The 23941-nt window shown below is 38.3% G+C and overlaps 1 protein-coding gene and 1 long non-coding RNA gene across 4 annotated transcripts in view; one reads left to right on the forward strand and one right to left on the reverse strand.

The window, feature by feature from the left end:
* Positions 1 to 20585, reverse strand: mccc2 (methylcrotonyl-CoA carboxylase subunit 2). Of its 3 annotated transcripts, none has more exons than XM_046034000.1 (17): positions 20363 to 20585; positions 18699 to 18765; positions 18386 to 18470; positions 16575 to 16676; positions 16142 to 16269; positions 15785 to 15897; positions 14755 to 14868; positions 12779 to 12843; positions 11987 to 12086; positions 11797 to 11892; positions 8178 to 8250; positions 7991 to 8067; positions 6112 to 6178; positions 5555 to 5711; positions 4596 to 4710; positions 2241 to 2368; positions 1 to 461 (listed from the first exon to the last, which is right to left on the reverse strand). In XM_046034000.1, the coding sequence occupies exons 1-17, from the start codon at positions 20492 to 20494 to the stop codon at positions 344 to 346; spliced, it is 1737 nt and encodes a 578-aa protein (XP_045889956.1). In that variant the 5' UTR covers positions 20495 to 20585; the 3' UTR covers positions 1 to 343. The 3 variants fall into 3 exon arrangements, with proteins under 3 accessions (XP_045889956.1, XP_045889957.1, XP_045889958.1); XM_046034001.1 differs by having other exon boundaries at positions 2283 to 2368; positions 20363 to 20584; XM_046034002.1 differs by lacking the exon at positions 2241 to 2368.
* LOC123959749 overlaps positions 20017 to 23941 on the forward strand; it is a 15262-nt gene continuing 11337 nt past the window's right edge. Inside the window, exon 1 of the long non-coding RNA XR_006822384.1 lies at positions 20017 to 20279. This is a non-coding gene — a long non-coding RNA (uncharacterized LOC123959749). The remainder of the gene's footprint in view (positions 20280 to 23941) is intronic.

The following is a 23941-nucleotide window of genomic DNA, read 5'->3' on the forward strand; positions in this document are numbered from 1 at the left end:
TATGTTTTCACATTTTTATATATCACCATTTAGAGTATTTGATTAAAAAGAAACAACCAATCCATCAAAGAGGGAGAAAGGGGGAATAACACAGTTGCATTTACACGGGAGTAGTAACAGTTAAGGCACAACTTGTTAGCGGAAATGTCCCACAACAGCAGCACACCATTCACACCCACATGGATCCAAGGTTTTGTGACTCTACTTCAGTGATCTTTCTTCTTTTTGTTGCTTTTAATCAGGTGACGCCTCACAAATTAAAACTACGACGACTAATGTAGGTACATGTCCAACTCTGACCGGTAGGTCTGTGGTCTCTACACTTTTACAAGCTAAATGAGCATTACATCCTGAACACTCCAAAACGGGTCTTCTTCATTGGTGCATTCAGTGCTGCACTGAGGCTCAGTCCCAAAACCAGACGGGTATCAGCAGGGTCAATAATCCCGTCATCCCACAGTCTGTATAAAAACAAGAGTACATCACATTAATTGATGACGCATTACACCTCAACTCATCTGATTACTACTACTTGTGCAGGTATGTAATCAATCAGTTGTCAAGAGTTTGTGTTCCTCTCTCTGAATAACTCCCTCACTCATCTTTTAGCTGTAACACACTTTGATAATAACAGGTTTATAAAAATATTATTTTCCATCATCATCAGTGGTAAAACAAATCACTAACATTATTGTGACATTTGAAAATCACACTAATGGCTATAATCTTAATTTTAATATGAAAATCATTTACTTAATGTAAGAAATGCCAGCATGGTACTGAAATCAGTGTATTGCAACCAAGCAATCTCCTCCTCCTTTCACATATTAAAGCCGTGCTGTTCAGACTACACAACTTGCCGTCTTGTGATGGGAGTCTTGAAGTCTTTGTGGTGTCACATTTCATGACTAATCAGTGACAGGGGGTCACACACTACGCGAACTGACAGCGGCTCTGTCACCTGACACTTGTCTCCAAACCACGTTTTGTCAAGAAAACACATGAAATGTGAAACGGGAAATGACGCAACCTACACCAAACAGCTGTTGTCTGTTATTATAAAGATAGCAATTATAAAGACAAAGAGTATTAGTGAAAGAAAGGATTAGTTCACACAGACACCAGGGATTGTCTGAGCTACAGAGAGAGCTGAGGGTGAGTAAAAAGTGTTTTGTGGTGAAAAAGTACTGCCTGCTCTGCCAGCTGCCTGCTCTCATTGGCTGGATGTGGATGTCGAGTCGGCCGACTCTTCCGGATATTTGCCATGCTAGATATCTGGCAGACGCCAGCGATGCATCAGAAATGTGTCGGGGAGCCGTTTTGATGAGTCATTGAGTAGTTCACACATAACGACTGGCGACTGCCGACCAACCGCTGATTTACCCCCGATCATTCCCTCACAGTCGTCGAGCTCTCCGACCGGCAAATCAGGCTTAAAATCGTGTAGCGTGAACTCGGCTTTCCAAATAATTTTGTGATTATTATTAGCAAATGTCTTTATTGGGGCCTTGATTAGTGGTCAATAAAGCCCAATCCTGTTGATGAGTTTTGATCCTCAATTTCCTGCTAGTATCATGTCTACAATAAATGTGTTAATTGCCTCTATTTATAGAATCATCCACAGGATCATGACAGTACAAGAAATATCTTCTTGTCTTGTTAGACATCTAGTTCTAGTTTTATACTTTCTAATTCATTGTAAGTCTGTGTTAGGCGTTTTAAAACCTACATAATCGATATCTATCCACACGCACATAAATATACACACACATATACATGCAAACACACACACACACACGCATATACATATATAATCTGCCTAATTTTAACCTTTGAATAGTCTCTCAGCAGTGCATCATCAGATGAGCTTTCTGCTCACGTACACAATAAAATATCCCAGAGGACTAAATGAAAAGATGCCTCATATTAGCAGAACAACAGGACATCTAATGGCGAAGAAATACACTTGAAAAACATCACAGCATCACTCTTCATGCATGAAAAGTCTTTCCTGTGGTTTCTCAGTTCATGCAATAGCAGGATCACATTATGTATTGAAATGATTTAAAAATAAATTGGAAACAAACGCTGATGGCCTGTTGGTAGTCCACCTGTGTCCAATGTTATTCCTCAAAGAGCATTTTCTCTCAGCAATATTTAAACGGCTATGACTTACTGACATTCAAAAACTTCATGCATTAAGTCAATGATGTACAGCGGTACATCATTTTTCCGCACACCTGCGTGAGACATGCACATGATGCGTCAGGAACAAACCACACCTGGCACTAGAGTAGTACGGACTGCCTTCCTCCTCAAACCGCCGCACTATTGGTTCCTTCATGGCAGCCTCTTGCTCTGCTGTGAACTGTGAATAAATTGTTAAAACAAAGGAATTGGTGCTGTAGGTTTGCCAAAGATAACTTCAGAAATGAAAAGGGTTAGTCACATATATTTTAAAGCAGAATTAGGCAATAAGGACCTGAGCCAAAGGCTTTTAAATGTTGTCTGAATTGTATTGTAAGCGTAGTGAAACATCATTTTGGGATGGGAGTTAGTTTCCTTGGCTTGAAAATGCTTGTGAAAATAGAAAAAAAATAAAATAAATCAAAACACTGAGTCAATGCTGTAAAGCTTTTTAGTGCTTTTAGTCTATTCTCTGATATAAATGTGGTGAACTACTGAAATTTTAGACAAACCTCTCACAAACTAGAGCCTCCAAAATAACCAGAAAGTTGAATAAACACCTTTCTAAAATGTTTTGACAAAAAGTAAACCTCTTAAGTTTTAATTAATTGCACGGCAGTTGTATGAGACCGCATTGGTTTTAGCTAGGAGCACAGAATAAACTGGCAACAGCGTGGACACTGTATGTTGGTTAAGATAAAGATAAGATAAATAAAAATTTATTTTTACAGTGCTAATCCTGTGCTATTATGTTATTTTTTCAGTAAAGGTAACTAGAATATTGTTTGAGTATTGTTAGTTGAAGTGCCTCTCATTTTACTTCATGTTAAATCGTTACTACATTCTTGATGACTGATCTTTACCTTGGGAGTGTATCCATAAATGTACCAAGTCAAATTTGAAATGGGGCGACAAGCCAACACAGCCCATCATATAAAGCCACACTTTATAGGTTGTGGGTTGTAGTAGCTAGAAGCAGCGATATTGTGGGTCAGAGGTTTGTGTTTGGATGTCGTTGACAAACCTTTTTAGCGAGACTAAGGTCAATTTATTAAGTTCTTCCTTATCCACCACTTCCTGATCCAATAACGTGAGTGAGCGAGGTGTATCTTGCATTCCAATCAAATTTGAAGGATTTTGTTTTGAATTCCTTTTGTAACTTTGCAACTACTCCCCACTTTAAGTCCAGTAGATGAACTGGCAGAAGAAAGTAGTTACGGGACTTATCTACATCATCATCAAAAGATTCAGGTCAGCAATACAGCCTTGCATTGCATCAGAGCCCTTGTTTTATTTATGCCACCAGAATCAGAATGCAGTGGTACTGTGCCTCCCGGGGGAGCCACACCCTTAGTTTGAGAACCACTGGATTAGGCTCTGATTCAAATTTGTAAGTTTGGTGTATAAGGGCTTAGAACATTACAATGAAAGTATGAGATGGTCATTTCCATGCACAATTATGTCTCATATGTTGTTGCAGCAGTTTTTGAGTTGATACCATAGATAAAAAAAAAAAAAAAAAATGTCAAAAATCCCTCCAAAATACCACATTAACACTCCAAGACCTTGAGGAACACTATAGAAAAATTCATGGTTTGCTATCAAAAACTTCTCACATTTCGGAGATTTCTATAAGAACTGCAGTTTTCGGCGATTAGATGGCGAGAACTTCTGTTGTGGATATTGTCTTTAGAAAATCCCTAAATGTCAATTTATCTAGACCACAAACATACATCCTCTGTCCTAGGTCTCGAGTTTATGGTTGTAAAGTTTCATGAGGCTGTGATTAACCTAGAGGTCACAATGTTATTTTATACAGTGAGATCAACTTGTAACAAAAGGTCACACCACAATGAAATGGCTGCTATTGGCATCGTTGCACATGAATACAATTAGGCTCATTGAATCGACAAGTGTCTTGCCTTTCCAGTTATACCCAATTAGTTACCCAGTTAGTACCAATGGATGCCTTATCTAGTCCCATATGATATCTTTACTCTAGCTTTAAAACTGAGCCCACTACAGCGTCAGAAAGACAGTGATGTCGGCCGAGGACGTAGGCGTCAACTATCTTAAACACTGACTGAAACACCTGCCACCAGGGCACTGATCTGAGGTGTCATTCTGAAGCTATTAATGCCCTCTTAATACACTCATAACAGCATACCTGACACATTTTAATTACAGCCATTTGATGACTACATTATTCAGAAAAAGTCATCACTGTAACACTTAACACTGATATCATTTTATCCTTGTATAAGTGCAATGTCAAACCTGCTGGGGAAAAAAAAAAAAAAAAAAAAAAAAGTCTTTCATAATGTTTATGCTTTTGGCAGCAGATCCACAAAAGCTAATTTAAGCCTTTCCAGTGGAGCGCAGATGGGATGATTAATATGAATCATTACCTCTTTTCCCTCGCGTGCCCTCTGATCCTTGGTGATGGTGGCCAGAACAGTGGCTGCCTGCTCACCGCCCATTACAGAGATTCGGGAATTTGGCCACATGTACAGGAATCGAGGGCTGCGAGAGGAAAATAAGGAAGAGTCAATTTGTTAGTGTGTGCCTAGCCAGAATAGTCAGTTAAATCACAAACAACTACAAACATCACAAAAAAAACAAACCCGCATTAATGAAGATGTTATACTCCAGTAGTAGTCTAATAATTTGAGGGAAACCACAACAAAACATGATTTATGAAAGCTGGCTAGGAAAAGCACCACTTGGGTAACATCAAATATTTTAAAAAGTCAAACCAAAAATTAGTACAGGCTTATATTTATCTCAAAATGCTAAATCATCTGTGTTTATTTAAAGATAATGCTTGCCACCAATTGTCCAAATGTATTTAAAGTCACAGAAAAGAGCCGAATGTGACACAGATGAGAAAGGTGTAATTTAATTCAATCCAACAATGGCTACAACTATTCACACAATAAATGCTAATTTTTCTATTTCACAATGAATGGTGCACAATGCAGACAAAAATATTTAAGGGGATCTCCACTGATTTTGGTCACTGCAGAATCAAAACCATCCAGTGATACTGTGTCTTATTATTCCTATACAAGTTGTTGGGGCAGAAACATTATCAAAACAAAATAAATAACAATGAAGCATTGAGGATTGTTTTTATTATAAAATGTGTTTGCAATGAAAAGGTTAAACTCTGAAAGCTTATTTCTGCCGTTACAAAAGGTCACTTCCACCTAAATGTAAATATCCAAGTGAATCATACTAAACAGCATGCGTAGCACACAAAGCTTATCATCATATTTATGTAACAGGTCTTTGCCAGGCTTCTACTTGTGATGCTACGGGTGCTGTATTTTTATGAAACACAGACCACTCATTAACTTCTTCATACCTGTAGGCTCTGCCGCACATGCCATAGTTTCCTGCACCGTAGGAGCCGCCAACGATCACAGTAATCTTGGGAACATTGGCACATGCGACTGCAGTTACCATCTTGGCTCCATCCTTAGCAATTCCTCCTGCTTCATACTCTCTACCCACCATGAAGCCTAAGATGGAGACATAGAGGAGCGACTGCAACTAAAAACTGGGTTTACTTTGTGTGTTGTCATCTAAAGCGTAAATGTGCGTCATATGAATGACTATTAATAAAACAGGCAAAAACTGAGAACATGTTGAGCACAATTTGTACTTGATGTCACATAATCTGATTCTGAAGCGAATTGATATCACTTTGCAGTGAGCAAAATCCAGTGCCATTAGGTGACAACGATCCCATTACAGGAAACACTAACAAATTATTATAAGTAATTTAAGAACTCAAATAATAATAAATACCCTTTGTTATTGTTTTCACTGTGAACTTGATAGAAAGAAAATAAGACAACAGTACAACATCTCAAGTTGTCAATACTATGCAAAGCGCAGATATTAAGAATTCCAACTGACCTGTTATGTTTTGGAGAAAAATAAGTGGGATGTTTCGTTGGCAGCATAATTCGATGAAATGCGTACCCTGAAAGGGAATTAAAATGTTCAGTGAATCTAATGTTCCCATTGCAACAGAAAAACTGCCCAGCGGACCAAAAACACATGTATTATTATCATCACTACCTTTATATGATAGGATGGGAATAACTTTTTCTTTGCACCTTAAGATATGAACAGAAATATAACCTGCAAAATGAACCACTGACAGAAACAGCTGCATAAATATGTCATAAAGAATAGAATCACAGCACACAAGTGTACATGTTGAACTGAAGTGTCTGGGCTGTTGCACACAAACTATACTTCCTGGACCACATCTGGAGTTTGTGCTTTCACAAGATGCTGGAAACCTCTGGAGGGGCTGGTAGCTGATTTGAAAGGCCACATTTGACAACAGCTTCATGTTCATCAAATTATTCATTAAGTGTGTCTGCGAGCAGATGGCCTCACCTTTATCATCATCTTCATCTGAGTCGAGACCAGTCAGGACAGACATTTATCAGCTGGGGGGGGGGGCATATCTGGCTTCACACTGGCTTTGTATTTGCTAGATTTTACTCTGAATATGAAGGAGCTGAATGGCCTTCAGCCTTGCAAAATGAAGTGCACAAGACAAGAGCTGCCAGAAACTACTGCACAAAAACAAGCACAAAGGACAGTGCGCTGTATAGAGACACCTCATTTCCATATACTTTGTACTGCTGAATTACTCAGGTGTTTCCTTTATTTTGGCAGTTACCTCTGGCTTTCTTTCAGTGAAGCCTCCTGCCTTGCATTACAAAGCAGAAGCTGGAGACCGTGTGAAAGACGGCTGCCTGTTAGAAACTGTCACTTAGTGAAAAATGTTCAGTTTGCCTACAAATTGGAGCTCAACAACAGAAACCTAATCTTTTCTCTGTTAACGCTCCCTTTTACAAACACAAGTTCCTTTTAACAATATAATAGTTAGCATAACAGAAGCCCGGGCATGTCTTAAGCGATGACAACGTGTCTCAAAAACACATCTCCAAATGCAGGTGCTGTATTGATTTTTCTTGGATTTGCTCTCTGAGCATGTCTGTTCCACATCTGTGTCTGTCTGAAGCACTGTGTCAGTCCCTTTTTGACAGTAATTACACTGATGAGATAACCAATGCTTATATTGTCGTATTGAGACCTCACAGAAAAAATGAATTAAAGGAACCTTTTTTTCCTCCCCAGGTCAAGCTTGTAATCTAATTCAAAACGTGTTTGAAAAACGTATTAATCTATGATCACAAATTCAGCTCCTCATCTTTCCTAAGCCTGTGTAAAGTTCAGCTCTGTTCACGGTAGACTGGCTTGCAAATTAAGTGAATTATCTTGAATGAAAATTATGATCGTCTCTTGTCCATGGAATCTTTAAATGTTATGTTATTACAATGCCATTCATCAGAGTACTCATGAGATGGCCCAGACAAGTGCAATTTGAGAGCTTATTGTACGAGAGAAACTCAGCGCCTAGACTGTGAAAGGTCAGTGAAAACCATCTACGAAGACTAAAGCTCCCTCAAGAGAGAAATATTGGTAGTCAGTGTTGTAAGCAGCAAATCTCTGGGGCGAATACTATCTGTACTACTTCTGTATTGTGTTAAAGTCCTTGACATTTCAAGAGACACGTTGCCAGTACAATGCTTTCTCTACTGAAAATTCAACCTGATCGTGAGGCTTAACTTTCTGTCTGTAATATCACAGGATCAAAGTCTGAACGTTGTTGTGGAGCCAGGGGCAAACGTGAACACTGTGAACATACTTTAATACTCTAACAGAACACTCACTTTCACCGTTTCAGTCATCTTTGTGTACAAGGGATATTTACCTTTTTTGCAGACTCTGAAAACAAGACTCCATTGTTGCCAATGATTCCAACAGGGTAACCAAATATTCTTGAAAATCCTGAACAGGTACACATTTAAAGTGAAACGATAAGGTTGGTAGATTCCACGAGAAAAAAAAACATAACTATATGGGTTGTAGAAATGGAAAAAAAAAAATATTTCACATACCTGTAACAAGTGTGTCTCCATAGAAAGCCTTGAACTCATCAAACTTACTGCCATCTACAATTCGGGCGATGACCTGCATCAAATTAATAGAGGAAAGTTGTAAAAGCCAATAATGCAACAGAAAATACAGGACCAATGACAGAAAATGGACAGGCCTTGCATAACAAGTTTTGTATAATATGTTCTGACGTGTTGCACAGCAAGGCAATAAATTCAATGCCCCAAGTCCATTCATTCCTACTAAAGATGCAACTTTTTAAAATATATAGTTTCCTTTTCAAAAAGGTTATGTAATTTCTTAAAATAAATAAGCACTTTCAGCCACGGATTTGATGGCAGTGTATTTATAGCACCCGGGCAGTGTATGTTCAATCAACTCAAAATAAACAACAATGCCCATATTCATTGTAATGAAGGAACACGTCACCCAGTGCAGCAGTGTGGCTCACTGATGTGTGTTTAATAGCTTTTGAACCACAATGGAGGTCTATGGCACAGAGGAATGTTATCAGACAATACTTGTAATTAGATCAATTATAGTTGGCTTTTCACATGAATTGTTCAAGATAAGAAAAATATATAATATCACCAGTCTGATGCTTAAAGAGGTATTATGCTTTTTGGCTTTTTCCCTCTCCTTTATTGAGTTATATATCTTTTTTGTGCATGTACTAGGTTTGCAAAGTGAAAAAGCCCAAAGTCCAGCCCAAAGGGAGTTCCCATCTTCCACAGAAATCTCTGCTCTGAACTGCCTGAAAACAGCTCATTTGTAGTCCAGCCTATGGGGTGGGCAATATGGCAAAAATATCATATCACGATTTATTTCAGGCTGGATCACGATTCACAATCTTTTCATGATTCATTTTCATGTTGGTTTTCAAGACAATTTTGTGGTCTTTTTTAAGACCGTTTTTGGTTTAAAAGAGACAAATAAGAAACTACTTTATTAATCGTATACAATGTAGACTAATTCAGATTCATTCAAACAAATAAGAACTGATTAATTTTGTTCTTATAACATTTTAAAGACTTTTATATACATTTTTGATTTGATTTTCCCATGAATGAATGTGCGGTGTGCTTCTACATAAAAACACAAAGACAGGGAGGGACTTGTTGCAGATATTGATTGCTGTTTACAGTAGCCAATAGCCTGAACGTATGTTAGGCATGGAGGAATTTTAATCGTTCATGACCCGATATCGCACACCTTTAGTCCATCCTTTTCTTCCGCTTTATTATAATATATATTATAATTTAATTATAAAAACACCGGTGGAAAAACAGATGTCCGCCTGCTGCCTCTCCTCTCCCTTTCAAACACTAGTTACTCTCCAGGCAGTCCATGTACATCAAGTTGTTTCTGTGATGTAGAGACAGAGCTCAGTTAAAACTTTATGAATGAAAGATACTTTTGTTACAGATTAATAACTCACCACTCTGAAACTCTTGCTCCAGTCCATGTTGCTAAGCTGTTAATGGGAACATATACAGCTGAACCAAACCCGTGTTTAGCTTCTCACACCGGCCCTACTCTGCTTCTGATTGGCTAGTATTCCTGAACAAGGAACTGCGCATGTGCAACTCCCAACAAAGATCTTGTAGAGGTAAGATGAATCACTCCACAGCTAAAACAAAGCATTTAACACAGGGTGAAAAGCTACAGCAATGTGCATTACAACAAAAAAAATATGGTGTTTTTTAAAAATGAAACCATGTAAACCTGTTCTGGTACAACCCCTAAATAAAATGATGAACCTGAAAAAGAGCATAATATGTCACAACATTTTTACTTAAGTGATTTAAGGGTGCCATGTGTTGGAAAAGCCTATTATAGCTGAAAAACTCCTGTAAAGAGGGAGCAGTCTGTTGATCTTGCATCCTAAATGGACAGCCAATTCAGTTCTACGCTACAAACAGTTCTCGAGTTAGCAGTGATTCTTGCTCCTGGGTGTACATCAACAATCAAAAGGCACAGGCTTTAAACCAAATGAGAGAATCTGGGAAGCCCTGCCAGAGATAGCAAAAACAGAGTGATTGATGCCAGTTGCCCATTATTGACTCAGCTCCAGTTGGAGAGACCTGACAGTTGTTGACAGCAAATTCTGAACAAGGTTTATTTCAAACAGAGATGCAAAGTATGTCAGTATTCTATACATCTTGTTTTATGGTGGCAGTGTTTCCACTATATTCATTCATGAGCAGCGCACTGCCACTGCTGAATGACTGAGTGTTGCTACTACTATCTCACACGGTCATTGATATCAATTGGCAGTAATGATTTTCACACTGTGCGAACACGATAACACTCAATGGTTGGCTAGTTCCCTCTCCTCATTGTTGAAAGGACATCTATGTGAAAGGTACGGTTATAAGAGCAGTACCTTTAAAGGAACAGGGACATGCATAATGTGCATGCGTAGCGATCGTTTGGTTGAGCGAATGTGAGAGAGGTAGCGGCAGAAAGTTACAGTGAAAGCGAGCAAGGCAGGGGAAAACATTAGCAGTAAGTTGTCAGTCCGGCAGTAAATGTAGAGTGTAGGTTACAGTCTGTCCGCTTCTCAAGAAGTCTGTTGTTTCCCAACTGAAGGCAGTTAGCGCTAGCAAACATCTCCCTGCGCTTCAGACTGCGGTCTGGAAGCGGAGCAGGAAAGCCTGACATTACTTTTTTTGCTGCTATGTAACGTTAGCTAAATTTACCTACTTGTCCAGTGTTAACAACAACAGCTTAGACTAAACTGGTGTACAGCTTTGTCTTGTACACAGACTGTACATCCTGATAGTTAAATTATATTTCAGTTTTCAGATGAGTAAACAGAATGCAAACTAGTCACCTTTTAAAGTTATTAAGGAGATGTTTTTTATGGATTTTAATGTACAAATTAACTGCCTGGTAATTATACAGAAGGGAGTATGTAAACATGCTGGTTCTTACATGATGCCTACGTTTTAATATTAATTTCTACAGATAAATGTCATCACCTGTAAATTAAGTAAATTAAGACAAAAGGTAGGTTGTAAGGTTGATTGTGAGGTTTAGGTGGTGAGGCCCAAAATGGCTTGGGTGCTGTGCCATGCATGTAAAATCATTATCATATTAAATAAAGTACTTTTCCCAGTTCAAATGGTTGTTCCCCAGTGGACTTCTTTAAGCAAGTTTTGTGTTTAAGCTCTTTGGCTGTTGTTTATTCCAAAATGATGTGAAATTGCATATCTTGTGCTTTGCGAGCACGCAAAAAAAAATGTTTTGCTTCCCCTCAGCTGCTACAACTTCATCCTAGGGGAAACACTATAACACATCAATTTAATTAATGGCAATGCTCTGCTAAACACTCATTAAAGAAAGGGCATCATGGCAAAATTATATCCAAGTGTCTTAGTGGAGCTAAGGAATGATTTTAAATTGACCATCATGTAGTAGCTTGTCAAGTGTTTTACATCGCACCAGAACAAAAAACCCAGACTACACATTAAATAAACCCTCACATCATTCAGTTGAAAAGATTAAATTGTTGCTATATTCAAATCATTTATGGAACTACAGCACTGCTTCTTGAAGTACAGCCCATAAAAATTTTCTCGCCCGTTTGAGACAATGTACAGGAAACTGGACAAATACCTCTCTGACATCAAAGTTACGTTTCAGGTTATCTCCAACTATGCCATAGAGTTCATCTGCAGGGTAGAGAGGGGCTTCAGTAGGTTCTGTGGTGACCTGAAAATAGATGCAAGGTCAACAGGAAGCACAGACAGCCTAACTTGGTGGACAATAAAAGGCGATTGTTAACAACTGTCATCATTGGGCTGACCTTAATATTTTTCCTGTAGTTGAGGCTTCTCACTGCCTTTCTTGCTAAATGGAGCGCATGGTTATCGTCTAAAGCGTAGTGGTCTGTCACACCGGATTTTCTGTGACATGAGCAACAAATCACTGTCAAATTATAAACAGCATATAAATAGTTACTTAAAAATAATAACTCTGATAGGAGCATGTGTTTCATCAAAGCAATTTAAATAAAATTATGATATAAAATTAAGCATGAATTAATCACCCCCAAAAAACTCCAGCATTTAAATCTGTCACTGTGGATCAATGAACTTCTCTGCCTGTTGTGTTAAAAAAAAGAAAATACTGAGTTCTAATGTAAAGTGAAAGAAACGATAAAAAGTAGTCATGCCTGAATGCTGGCTCCAACCTACAAATGTATTTCGGTCCCAGCCGGGCAACAAAAATCAGGGCTCATTTCAAATAGTCTTTCATCTACATGCGATTTGCGTATAATTAGGCTCTTTACAAAGGGAGAAAACAAATACTCTCTGTGTGTAAACTCAGCTTGTAAATGGCACCACTGGAAAATATTTGTACCACATTTTATTTTGCAAGTAATTAATACTCTGTGGTTTATGGTGGTGAACAATACTAACAATATAATAAGAGTCATGTTTTGCCAAGAATGTTAATCTAGCTCAGAGGGATTTTATGGTCGAGTCCCGGTATTCCCAAGAACAACAGCCTAATGATTTTTTAGTTCTCTAAAAGCAGAAACATGAGATTGAAAACCCATACACGCAATGCAATGAAAAACACTGGTTTTTCATACTTGCAGTGAAGATCAGCACCACCAAGGTCCTCTGCAGAAACTTCTTCCCCAGTGGCAGCTTTGACCTGTAAATACAAAGACACAGACTCTCAAACTAACAAAAACAACAAACACAATATCAGTAAAGCATTTTTCTCCACCTTTAAGTAGTGTCCACTACCTGTTCACTATTTACTGCTTGAATTAAATTAATACAACACAAAGTACATGTCATTAGTAAGTTATTTCTCACTCTTCATTTGTGATGTTGGTAAAACCTATAGCCTGGTTTATGAATCCCTAATCCAACAATCTCGGAACCCATTGGTTTATTGTCTCACAACGACTTAGCCTTTGGGGGCAATGGCCAGTGTTTCGTGCTTCCGGTGTAGCCAGTGAATATCTGGGAAAACTGAAGACTTCCTCTTTCGTGTGCTGGCCATCGTTTACAGCCCGATTAGTAATCTCAGAACACGATAGCTATTGTCTGACAATCTGATGCAGATAAATTTAAAACATCTGTAGGGTTCTGAGATTGATAAAAAAATAAAAACTGCCATCAGACTAGGGCTGGGCAATAAAACAATAATGATAATTATCGCAATATAATTTTCCTCAATAACAATATAATAAATGTTCAATATATTGTCATTATTTTAATTCATTTGAATCTTGAACAAATTAGCACTTCATTTATCTATTAAAATATTTATTTTGCTGAAAAAAGAAGCCTGAAAAAAGATTAACTAATCATATTTGTTGAAAAAGATAATAGTTTTGAATGTTCTACCTCAGACTTCTGAAGTGATCCACTGTTTGGCATCAAGTGTTTGTCCCATTCTGACCATAGAGATAAGTTTAACCACAAATTTCACACAGGAGCAAATATCTGCCTTTCAACTTGAAGGAAATAATGATTTGACATATATCGTGATAATTATCGATATCGAATGATATGAAATGTTTTTATTGTATTAACATTTTTGGCCATATCGCCCAGCCCTACATCAGATGATAGCCGACGGCTTCAGATTACATTTCGGCCAAAGCGTTCCGCCTCTTTTGCTCTCCACACGGACTGTTTACTTTCGTGAAACCAAAGACCTCTTAAACGTGATTGGTCAATACTACTGGGACTACAAACGGAAATTAGAATGCTTAAAATACGAAATATTGCCCCTTGCCTACAGATTCTGCATTCATATGCATAAACCTATTTACAGAGATTACTAATCCATTAACAGGATTATGAGCCCATCTTCCAACTTTAATCCTATTCTTATAATTTAACTAGGGCTGTCCCCAACTAAGGATTTACATAGTCGAATCAGAATCATCAAGTCCTGCCTATAGTCGAATCATGTCATGTGTGTTTTTGTGCGCGGCTATTGCAAGCCGAAGCTAAACTGAGGCTTATTATTGACCATTTTCTCTCCCGCTCTCTCTCTCTCTCTCTCGCCTGCCATTCACCGGTCTTGTGCAGAGTTTTTGTCGTGCTGCCAACAACTGCATACACATTGCGGTTCCTCGCGGGTCTATTTCAAGTAGCGGCTGTTTAAAACAACTCGGCACAACACTGGTAAAGCTGGGGCTCCGTCTCTTCATCACGTTTTCCTCCTGCCACTACACACATTCACGCTATGCCTACACATGTGCACTGACGACCCAGGGTTAGGGTTACAATTTTGGATTTATTCACGCACTTTAAAAACGTTTATTGGAAGGTTATTTTTTTCCTTTTTACATGTCTATTTACAACATTAAACGTTGAAATGTGTATTGTAATAGGCCGTATATTAACTTCTTGGGAGAAAACTGGTAGTTCTATGTAAAATCAGACATTGAGCACCCCCATATCGCCAAAATGGCATGATCCTTGTTTCGCAGCGAAGCTTCGACTGTCAATCTCACATTCGAATCAGGCTCTGCCCATCGAGGTATCGAATCTTCGACTATTGGGGGTCAGCCCTAAATTTAACAACGAAAATTTGTCCTACCAACGGAGGCCCTCCTAGGAAAATGGTCCCTTGCTTCCGCACAATGATGCTCTCATCTGCCATAGCAGGTACATACGCTCCCCCAGCAGTGCAGGAGCCCATCACAACGGCAATCTGAAAGAGACAAGAAAAAGAATAAGTATTATATTAACGATGGACACCCAAGACTGGCAAGACATGAACGCTCTGATGTCAAATGAATGATGGATTTCTATGGAAAATTATGAAAGCCATGTACTCTACAGACAACTTATCTTCATGAAAGCTTGTAGCTTTACACTTCAGATTCCTTACTGATCTTACACTGTAGCAGGCCCTGTCCTTACAAGAGCTTTTGAATGAACATTTGAATTGTCAATACGATTAACAACAATACAATGGGCACTGGCAAATGGACTCGTAAGTTTGTAATACAGCAATCTAGTGGTTAATCTAGAGGTAATATATGGCTACGGGGGAAAATATAAGAAAAAAAGAACAGAAGCCACAGAAGGAAAAGCACTGAATAATATATAATTCTAATCATCAGGAGAGACAATATTAGCATGCATTAATGGGCATTCAGGTTGGTGAAGTTGTATGAATATATTCAACTGTGTTTATCACCCCTGGGTCTACTGGAGAGATGTGAGTGCAAGACCCGACTTCTCAACAGCGCCAGTCTCATTTATCAGCACTCTCACAAACTGACTTGTTTTTGTTTTGTTTTTAAACACAAGGATGTCTCTTCTTTAGTAGCAAGATGGATTTTAGTTGCCTGCAGAAAATGGAAAGATGAATGACCTATAGCAGTGTAGGTGATTTAAATTCTCCATTTCTGCACTCGGGTATAATTTTTAAAACAACCCTTTCTGCTTCCAAGAACTGATCCAAGAAGGTTATTTCAAATGCAACAAATTTCTCATCCAAGATAAGAACAACAACAGGCAACGGCAAAAGACGGGTAGACGAGCAGATTATAAAGCTGCTCTAACCTCTGTTAAATGATAAACACGGGAATACAATGTGATTAAGCAAACCTAAGCATCACCTGTGCTATTCCTTCTGAAGACAGCCTGGCCTGGTTGTAGAAAATGCGTCCAAAGTGATCTCTGTCTGGAAAGACATCGGCCTGTCTGGGTAGATTGGCCCCTCCAGAATCCACTAAAGGAGCCAAGAACATGACAATATTTAGAGAACTCAGCCTCTGGCTATATTACAGACACCCTAAATACAACTTCTAGTATGCTCAATATATAGAGTTTATGATATACAATAGTTCTCTTTTTGTGCAGCACGACTTGTTACATATTTAATTCTGGTGGTGAACATAACTTATAACATTTTCCCCTTTAACAGGCAAAAGTCTTTTGTTTTAACAAACACATGCAAATATAGAAAAACTCACCTAAATAAATGCATGGCAAATGGTTCTCCTGGGCTATTTCCTGTGCACGAAGGTGTTTCTTCACTGTAACTGGGTAATATGTTCCCCCTTTGACAGTAGCATCATTTGCAACAATAACACATTCCACCCTGTGAGAAATAAAAAAAAAAAAATAAAAAAAAAATTTGTCAGGTGCACCTGGAGTACTGAAGTGAAATTAAACAAAAATCTAATTACAAGTCACAAAGACGAAACACCCCATGTCATTTTATAGTAATTAGTAATCATCTTTTTGTTATTTGCATTTTTGCAGGCAGACAATAAAATCCAATTTTATTTTGTAGTCTGTTTTAGCAGAAACATCTGCTCTAATCAAAATATATGTTCTCAATTATTTAAGATCTCACATTGACAGATTAACAGGTAAACACAAAATGGTGTTCATAGCACTTACCCCGAAACCCGCCCAATCCCAGTAAGTATACCGCCTGCTGGGACTTCCTCTTTTCCATACAATTCATATGCTGCAAACTGGGAGAACTCCAAGAAAGGGGTCCTGCAAGAAATTTAAAAAGTAGAGGAGAAATGTCTTAGATTGCAATGTAAAAAACATTTATATACTTGAGATGTTCATGGTTTTGAGCATGATGACTTTCATGATGTTGGATCATTTTTAGGGGTCTATTGTTAACATTAAGACGACAGCAACGCTATCCTCCTTTCCCTGTTCTCAGTGTACAGGGCAGCGTGTACAGCATCAGACATTAGCACTATCTGCGGCATGGTTTGTGTAATGGCATCAGACCAGAGCACTACAAATCTTACTCATCTGGGCCCTGTTTCAGAAAGCAGGATTAGTGAAAATTCTGAGTATGTTAAGCCTTAGATGAGGGAAACTCTGGGTTTTCCGTTTCAGAGAGCGAGATCAGATAATCCCTTGATCAGTAACTCCGGCAACTGATGCTCCTCCTCCCGAGGAGGTTAGGTTCACAGGATAAGTTGGAAAACCATCACTTTCTCTCTAACTCCTCCCCTCCTGCGGAGCCTGAGGCGGCTGTCTGACACACCGTTTCATTTCCTCATTCATTCTGATATGAAAGCACATATCTGAACGCATATACATCTTTAAAAACTTTAAAATCCCAGTTAGATAGGCTATTCGTTTTTTACCCAAACGTGATCTTGAACATGACCGCTTTTATGATCAATCTGTCATCGATGTAAGAACAGATCTCCGCACATCGTGGATTTATCCTTTGCCCAGAATAAAATCTGTGTCCATCTTTAGGTATAAAGCTGCGACTCTGTGGACAGTTGCACTGAAAACACTTACTGTGGGCTACATTACTGCAGTAATCACTGTTTAATATGTAGGCTAATCTATAAAACTGATCAATGAACAGTAATCTTTCATACTGTAGTCGCACTGATTGGAACATTCGTAGTTATCAACTGGAGATAATGTGACTATTTCTGAGTGAGGATGACTGTGGTGCAGCTGAAACAAACAGGCTTAAATAAGGTTTAAAAGTGAGTTTTTCTTTATTAGCTGCTGATAGTCTGTATTTTGACAGCATTAATAAAATACGAAATTAGCAAGATTTTATTAATGTAAAATAGATGTCTAAAACTTTGACCTATAGACACATTTTCCACTGCAAAAAACAATTAATAGGCTAACCTACTGGGTGTGACTGTGACTTTACAATCACAGGTTCACAAGTAAACTGTGTCTTACATTTACATCTATAGCCTACCCATTTTCATAATCAGGTAGCCGATTGCCACCGGCATTTAATCCCGTCGGGTTACAGCTTAATAAATATAGCCTTCCTATTTAAAATCGAATGTAATGGCCTGTAGCACTTTATCATTCATTAAGGAAATTCCAGTCTGGTAAATGATGAATGAGCAACGCTCTTCCCCTCTAAACTGCGTTTTAGAGCCTATCATGGCCTATCGAGGCTCTTCCTTTATTTACCCGTTGCCATGGTAAATCGTATTATCAGAGCTCCGCTGATGATGGCTTTTTTTCATCCCCATGCACGCACTTCAATCAGGCTCAACATACTCAGAGTTGATTGAACTTATTCTGATCAGCTGTTCTGGAACCGAAAATTCAGAGTTTCCCACCTCAGGCTCAATCAACCCAAAGCTCAGGGATTGTTAAGCCTGCTTTCTGAAACAGGGCTCTGGTCTGCTGGATATGAGTCAGCCATGAAGTTTGAATCTATCAAAACCAAAGATGGAAGTAGATGATGCTACCCTGGATCCAGCAGCCTGTCTATACGCTCTCTAGGCAGGAGTTTCCCACGGGAAGTGTGAAGTCTTCTGGCTTTTTCTCCCCCACCTGGATTAATAAAAATAAATAGCATGTTAGCAAACAGAGAGCAGGCCTTTAAAGCCTTTATATCTACAGGGCGACCCTGAGCAGAACAGTAAGTAAGGGTGTTTTGTCAACACTTTCATCACCCAGATTGCTTGAACTTGGACAGTAATTTTCATTGAATTAAAATGCAAAGTGATGAATTTAACTTTAGCGTAGTGTGTAATCTGTCATGTGTCATCTGTCACCTACCAAATTTAATCTTCTCTGTCCGGCTTTTCAGTTCATCAACAAGAACTTGCATGCGCTCATAATTCTCCTGAAAAACAAGAAGAGCAATTTGTTTTGTCTGTCATGTTATATGATTTCTATTGAATCAGAGATCTGGTCAGAGAGTTAAGTTTGGCTGCTGTAACTTAATCCAAACAGGCTGGCAGGAAAGTGTCATAGTCATACATATACAATAACCAAGCCTTGGAGGTGAGTATCAAGTGTAGTAGTAGTAGAGGAACATTTCCCAAACATATTTCTGTATTAATCATTAACAATTAATGACAGAAACACATAATTAATTAACAGCATAATCAAAATACCACTCAGCACTAACCTGCCACATATTCACTTGCTCCAAATACAAAGTTAATAAATTATAAACAAGACCAGTGCCTTTAACTGAAAACAACCCTCTTAGCTTGCAATAACACGGAATCATCGTTTGAGTGGACGAGCATCATGACAGCCCCCCCCCCCCCCATTTCAAAACAGGACAAGTTATGATTATGGAGCTACTTAAATAGTTTAAGCCTGCTCTTAAACCATTTGCAGTACAGAAGTATATGAAAAAGCGCAAGAATGTAGCTGCTGCATTAACACTGATTTATTGGCGGACAAGATTACGTAATAGACATGCTTATGTTGGTATATTTTGAAACAAGTCTTTCTCTAAGCTGGAAATATAAAGAAAATGCATCTGTGGTGCCATCAAGTGACATTTTTTGGTGTTGCTTATCAGCGGGACAAATTGGTTGTTGTTACTGAATGTGGACACAGGGTACTAACTTACAGTTTTGCACCTTACAGTTAAAATGATTAAATTATAACTTCACCCTAACACTCTTAAGCATTAAATCCTCAAGCATGAATAAAAAGTAACCCTCATTTTCTACATCTTTGACCTGAACTTTTTCTAAACTGTAATGTTTTAGTCATATGGGATGCGGATACCGTATCAGCATCCCATATGATTAAACTGGTCACTGTCCAGTAGGAGTTGTTTATAGTAGATATTTCCCTTTAAATATTTAACTTTTTTAAACTTAAAATGTTTACTGATTATTATACCTTTAGGCAGAGGTTCCCAACTCTGCTGGGTGGCACTCTTGCAAATCTATACCTACACCTGGGATGTACTGTAGACCTATACAGTATAGTCCCAGTTATGGAAAGGCTCGACTGTAAAGGCTTGAGAGGCAGACATTGGGGCTATGGTGCCTAAGGAAAGTTTTAACTCCAGTTAACCGACTTGGTTAACACAATTCCACTCTACGAGGACTGAAGAGGCACGAACTGGACTGTTATGACATGTGGAGCAAAGGCTGTGTCTAAACTGCTGAAACCCGCTGACATGAAGAATGATAGATAACGTTAGTAGAAATGCAGCTGCCTAGTGTTAAGACCTTGGCTGTGCACAATGAAAGCTCAAGGTTTTGACCTCTTGTAGCCAGTAACCTGCCTGTAACTGGCCTCTGCGTGGTTTGGGAACTAAGATAAAGGGACAACAGTCTGCTTGTCAACATTAAGCGACCTTATCGTGATTTTACACCTGCCCGTCAGGTGAGCCACCTCTCCTAGTTGAACGGCTAACTTGAGGATTATAACGTTACAGTTAGCAACAAGCTAACGTTAGCCCAGCCTACCTGATATTCTGAGGACTGTTTATCCGGCTGAGAACCGAGTCGAGCTACTTTATCGGCGTAGTAAGACCTTCTGCAAGCCAAAGGTAGACTCCTGCAACGAAGCAACCACGGTCTGGCCGTCTGTAGGAGCATTGTGATGCTCGCGTCAAACTATCCGTGCAGCTTGCTAGCTTGCTAGCTAACCTAGCAGTGATCTTCTTCTGTGGTTAGTGTTAGTAGGAGCGGACTTCCATATTGCCCCCTTTAAGCCTTTATTGGTCCTCCTAGGAAAAAATCTAGGTGTGTCAAGCAGCACAAGGAGATAAATACGTACAGATAAATAGAGAATGTTAAAAAGTAATTATTAGATAAATATAAAATAAAATTAATGAGCTATTTTACATCATTATTTTACAGAAACTGTCTACATGTGCTCAACATCTATTCCAATTCCAGTAGCTGGGCAAAGTTTATCAACAAACAGGAGAGTGTTAATATTTTAAAAATGTATTTCTGTAAATGTATCAATATAATTAAAAAAACATTTGACAAATAATTTTAACTCGAGGTCCATTTTAAAAGCTAGTTCTGAAGTTTACAACTGCATCCCATGAATGAAGACTGTGATGAGCAGTTAGTAACAAAAGTAACCTTTGTGTTTAACCTACACCCTCCATGTTCTGCTCAAAATGTGAAAACACCAGATTGTCCCATATAAAAATACATATAAATCAATATTATCCATAGCATAAAAAGTATAGTATAAACATGGTCTCCCACAATAAAAGCATTTAGATTGTATGTGGCAGTATATATGATTCATTTGATGCTAGAAAAACAAACTGTGAAACAAGACAGTAGCAGCAGATCCATGCTGCCATCATGTGGATTTTACAAACATTACACTCCCAAAATCACTGCATAATTTGAATGTGTGTGTGTGTGTGTGTGTGTTTGTGTGTGTGTGTGTGTCTGTTTTTGTTCCTATATGTTCGTGGGGTCCATAAACAGGGATTCACTGTACTTGTGGGGACCAACCAGCTAGGTGGGGACAAAAATGCTGGACCCCACAAGTTTAAAGGGCTGTTTGGGGGTTAAGACTTGGTTTTAGGGTTCAGGTTAGGTTAAAGGTTAAGGTTAGGCATGTAGTTGTGATGGTTAAGATTAGCATAAGGGGCTATGTATTATGTCAATAAAATGTTCCCATTAAGATAGTGAGACAAACATGTGTGTGTGTGAGACTGTGTATGAGAGCAAAAGAAATTTCAAAAATATATCCACATGCTTATTACCTTAATTTGAAGGCAGAGAGATTCCTCTAAGTTTCTTTTTTTCTTTTTTTGAATATTTGAGCATCAGTATTTACAGTAGCAAATTGTAAAATGTATCATACAGTACTCCTCTTATATTCATGTGTTTCAAAAAGTGTAGAATAAACTTACTTCACTGCAACAGCAACACTGAAACAGATACCGAGAAAAGGCCTTGTCTCAATTTAGAAATTGGAACTAAAGTTGGTTTTAAGTGGGAATCAGAGTTAGCCTAAAAGCTTCAAATAACATCCCTTCTGACCTGAGTGTGTTATTGGAGCTAGAGTACATTTGGCAGAGTATAGGCTGAAGAGCATTCAAACCAAGAGCTTTTAGTTCATTTCGTTTTAAGAGGCCTTTCTCCTCCAACGCGTCCACCTATTCTATCAGTATGCATAGGAATGTCCATGACCTCCACTCAAATGGCTGCTCCTGTTTTCTTAGGAAATATACAATCCTCCACTCTCTGTGTGAACTTAAACCCTCTCACTCATCCAGCTCTCTCTACTTTGCCGTGACCCTTGAACCCTTCTCACTGCCGCAGCGGTGAAGTGACAGAATAGATGTAGAGCTATGAAATGCCTCTTAAAAGTAAAAAAAAATAAATAATAAATAAAAATAAAATATTTTGATGACTGGGAGTGCAGGTAAGTGGTTGAGAAGCACACATGGGTTGGAAGAAAAAGAAGAAAGAAAGAAAGGGGTATAATTTTCATCAGATTTGTGAAAAATCATAGGGTAAAGAGTTTAGTAAAGTTTCTCAGGAATATCAGGGACTATCAGGGAGCCACTTTACAGCATAATGTTAAAACATATTTTCTGTTGTCGTTATTGTTATTTTCCTGTGTTTTACACATTTCTGGATACAGTTTAATTTAGCCATGTGGTTGCTCTCTCAGAGAGATTATATGGGATTAATATCAATATTAATCAATATCAATATTGATTCAAAACTGAAAATAAAGTTCTGAAGGGTTGAAACTAAATGTTTGAAAACTTATCAAAAATGTTGGCAGTTTTAGCGAGCATTTTATTTAGGCATAGTTCTTTTAGAGGTGCTTGTGTTTATACAATATTTGAAAACTTTATTTTGTTAAATGAAAAAAAAAGACTGTTTAGAAAAACAAGCTTATTGGGAGACTAAGTTTAGATTTATTGTTATTGTGCAACGCAGTAAGTATGACAGGAGCAAATTAAGTCAGGTGACAGTATAAAGAGCAAAGCAGTCCTCTTAAAGAGGTGGAATTAACCCAGGAGAACAGGGTTTATGTCAACAAAAGTAAATTTTTAAAAAAATGTGAGAAAAAAAAGTGAAAAAAAGTAAATTTTAACTTATTTAAAGTTTTATTTTGTTTATGTTTTCTTCATTTTTTTTAAGTTTTTAGTTAGATAATGTTAGGTAGGTGACTTACGTAACTTATGTTACGTGACTTACGTAATGTAATTATTTTAAACCAAGCCACAATCTTTTCCTAAACCGAACCAAGTAGTTTTATTGCCTAAACCTAACCATACTACTGCAACCACGTGTTTAACGTCATGTGACTTAAGTAACATCCAACTTTCCAACAATCATATATGGTCATATTTTGTCATTGTAGGAATGAGGACATGTTGTATTGGTACAAAAACTCATGTCTAATGAAAGACGCTGCCCACTTGCATTATGGGAAATACAGGATCCAGCTTTTCTTGGAGCTTGACCGATCTGACAGAATAAAGGTCAGGAAAGGCATCGATGCTGCATTAATTTTATTCTTGTCGCTTGCAAGTCCTCCAACTTTATGGGAGTGCAATATAAAATCAGTGCAGTACCCCTTTAACACAGTTTTAAAACAATAAATCAGGAGACAATTAGTTCAGTAGAGTAGTTCAATTAAACCTGTTTTTAACAGCATTAACAGTTCACAGAGAAGCTTTTTCTATCCTTTCCCTCAGATGAAGTTTACATTGCAAGGCAATGCTCAAGTGTCACCCAGTCACTCACCCACATACATACACACACACAAACTCACACACACTAACTAAGTAACCCACACACATACACACGGTGACTGATTCCTCCCGTCTTTATACAAGCTGAGCTGAAATATTGCATCCTTCCCTTTTTGAAAAGAGATAATGATGCTCGTTTCACAGCTCAGAGAAGTCATTAATGTGTGACACGTCCACCGAGTGTGCCCCCCCCCACCCACCCCGCGCCCACTAACGGGCACAACGTCGTTAAGACATGAATTAATCATCAGTCCACCCTGTAATAGAGCAAGAAATTGTTAGCAGCATCAGTTGT

Source organism: Micropterus dolomieu, linkage group LG21, assembly GCF_021292245.1.
Source record: "Micropterus dolomieu isolate WLL.071019.BEF.003 ecotype Adirondacks linkage group LG21, ASM2129224v1, whole genome shotgun sequence".
NCBI classification, from domain to species: domain Eukaryota; kingdom Metazoa; phylum Chordata; class Actinopteri; order Centrarchiformes; family Centrarchidae; genus Micropterus; species Micropterus dolomieu.

Bases quoted from the DNA above. Each gene is read 5' to 3' on its own strand.
- mccc2 (XM_046034000.1), bottom strand. From the start codon at position 20,494: ATGCTCCTACAGACGGCCAGACCGTGGTTGCTTCGTTGCAGGAGTCTA. The intron at 12,844-14,754 runs GTAGGACAAATT...TTGTATTTACAG, and splicing joins TCCTAGGAGGGCCTCCGTTG to GTCAAAGCTGCCACTGGGGA. The intron at 8,068-8,177 runs GTATGTGAAATA...GTACCTGTTCAG, and splicing joins TGGAGACACACTTGTTACAG to GATTTTCAAGAATATTTGGT.